At 35.7% G+C, this 1,914-nt stretch overlaps 2 protein-coding genes across 2 annotated transcripts; one reads left to right on the forward strand and one right to left on the reverse strand.

Moving 5' to 3' along the window:
* The first annotated feature begins 6 nt into the window (after nt 1-6).
* On the forward strand, nt 7-1,347 carry LOC100638322 (uncharacterized). The gene is made up of 3 exons (XM_003391732.3): nt 7-679; nt 771-866; nt 919-1,347. Exons 1-3 carry the CDS (start codon nt 394-396, stop codon nt 1,230-1,232), a joined length of 696 nt encoding a protein of 231 aa, XP_003391780.1. The 5' UTR covers nt 7-393; the 3' UTR covers nt 1,233-1,347.
* LOC109591985 (uncharacterized) lies at nt 1,229-1,845 on the reverse strand. The gene is made up of 4 exons (XM_020007569.1): nt 1,619-1,845; nt 1,493-1,564; nt 1,387-1,437; nt 1,229-1,331 (listed from the first exon to the last, which is right to left on the reverse strand). The coding sequence occupies exons 1-4, from the start codon at nt 1,794-1,796 to the stop codon at nt 1,279-1,281; spliced, it is 354 nt and encodes a 117-aa protein (XP_019863128.1). The 5' UTR covers nt 1,797-1,845; the 3' UTR covers nt 1,229-1,278.
* Nucleotides 1,846-1,914: the final 69 nt, after the last annotated feature.

A 1,914-nucleotide genomic window follows, 5' to 3' on the forward strand; every position in this document is an offset into this window, starting at 1 on the left:
TCCTGGGTTCTTTACTCGGTTCTTGACACAGTCTGTCATCCTTCTTCGATCTGAAATCTTCTTCTACATACTTTGAACGTATAATAAAGGGTCCCACATGCTTTTTACTTGTATTCCATAGATAAATAATTAAGGAACAAAGTCGAATACAAAGATTTACAGTTCCTTTACACTTTTCTTTTGGTAGGACAAAAAATTGCTGACGCGGACATAAAATATCACGTGATATTTCTATCCTAGGATAAATTTTCACGGGGGACAATTTTTTTCGTGACAGGCCAGTGGAAGTGGTCATTGGTTTTCTTAGCTGACAATTACTGTGCCTGTCAGCATAGATATGCTGTCAGCCTGTCTAGCTATGTGAACAGATTGATAGATCTAGAGATTGTAATCATGGAGGACCTGATACCAAAGATAATAGATTCAGTAGGCCCTAAATGGGCCCAGTTGTACTCTTTTTTAGGTCTGGATTATAGAGGAAGATTTCAAATATCAACTAATAATCAAAGCATATCCCCAGAAAGGGTGAAACACAGGCAGTGTGCATTAGAAACAATTAGAAAATGGCAGAAAGAAGTGGAAGGGAAAGATGAAATGGAGTGTATGCAGATATTACTGGGTCACTTACAAAGAGTGAAAGGAATGGGCGGGTTAGCAATGGAACTTGCTAATGAATATGGTGAGACATAACGACATTTGATCCTTTTAATATGCACACCCCTTATCCCTCATACTCAATAGCGGAACATACCGTCTTTATTTGATCTTAGGTGTAGAATTAAAAGTTAAACCTTCATTAGTTAGCTCTGAGTCTCATTTATCGTCAAGTGAAGAAAGCCAAAGGGAAGAATCATTTTTATACAAAAGTATCTACATAATGATTGTACCACTACATTTAATAAGAGGGTTACTTTATAGGTTCATTATGGAGTCAACCCATTGACACAAGAAACAGAGGACACAAGTTTGCTGTCTTAGATATATGCCAGCGAATGACCAAGAATCACTTTAAACAATTTGTTTCTTACTTGGGCCTGGACAGTACAAGAATAGAGGCCATTATTAGAGAAGAGCCTTTGCTAGAGGAGCAATATTACACAGCTTTAAAGGAGATAATAGAATCAAAAGGGGCAGCTGTAACTTTGAATGACTTAAAGGAAGGTCTCCGTTTATGCTTAAGACATGATCTAGTGGCCCTTGTTATGAGACGCATTGAGGCTACAAGGGATTAGTTTCCATTAATGAACTTATTTACACAATTAATAGTTTTCAATTTTATTATAGCACATTACATTTGCAGCATTTTGATCTAGTTTCGGTTTTTGGATCTTCTATAAACAGAGAAAATATATAAATGCACAGCAGTCATGAAATTATGATTGATACCTTCGAAATCGAAATCTTCTCTTGGTACCTGGTCCTCTTCACTCTCACTTTCTACAAACAAAAATAATAATATTATCATTAAAAAGAAATGATTATTGCAGTATACCCTCTAGCTCTTCTGATTCACTTTCTTCAACATAAGAGTTGCCTTGATTCTCAAATATGTCTCCTTCAATATCTGTATAAATTAAAATATAGATAAATCATCAAATTTGTTGTAAAAACGTCTTACCAATGTGCATGGATTGCATTCTAACAAATCCAAGGTTTTGAAACATGTGCAGTATTATATCTCTGTTAGGATTGTTGAAGGGTATTTCCAGATCTGCTGTATTCTTGCGTCTGTTTGTACAAGTCGTTGGTATAAGGCCGTTCATTATTAGGTATTGGACAACTTCGGGATGTCCCATGTGACAAGCTTTGTGTAATGCTGTGTCCCCCCACTATAAATAAACAACAAAAATTAATTATAAATTCCCATGTTCCCTAATCTATTTTTGCTTAGCTACACCACAGACTCTAATAACA

This window comes from Amphimedon queenslandica, unplaced genomic scaffold (genome assembly GCF_000090795.2).
Source record: "Amphimedon queenslandica unplaced genomic scaffold, v1.1 AMPQUscaffold_6649_Cont21395, whole genome shotgun sequence".
Taxonomy (NCBI): Eukaryota; Metazoa; Porifera; class Demospongiae; order Haplosclerida; family Niphatidae; genus Amphimedon; species Amphimedon queenslandica.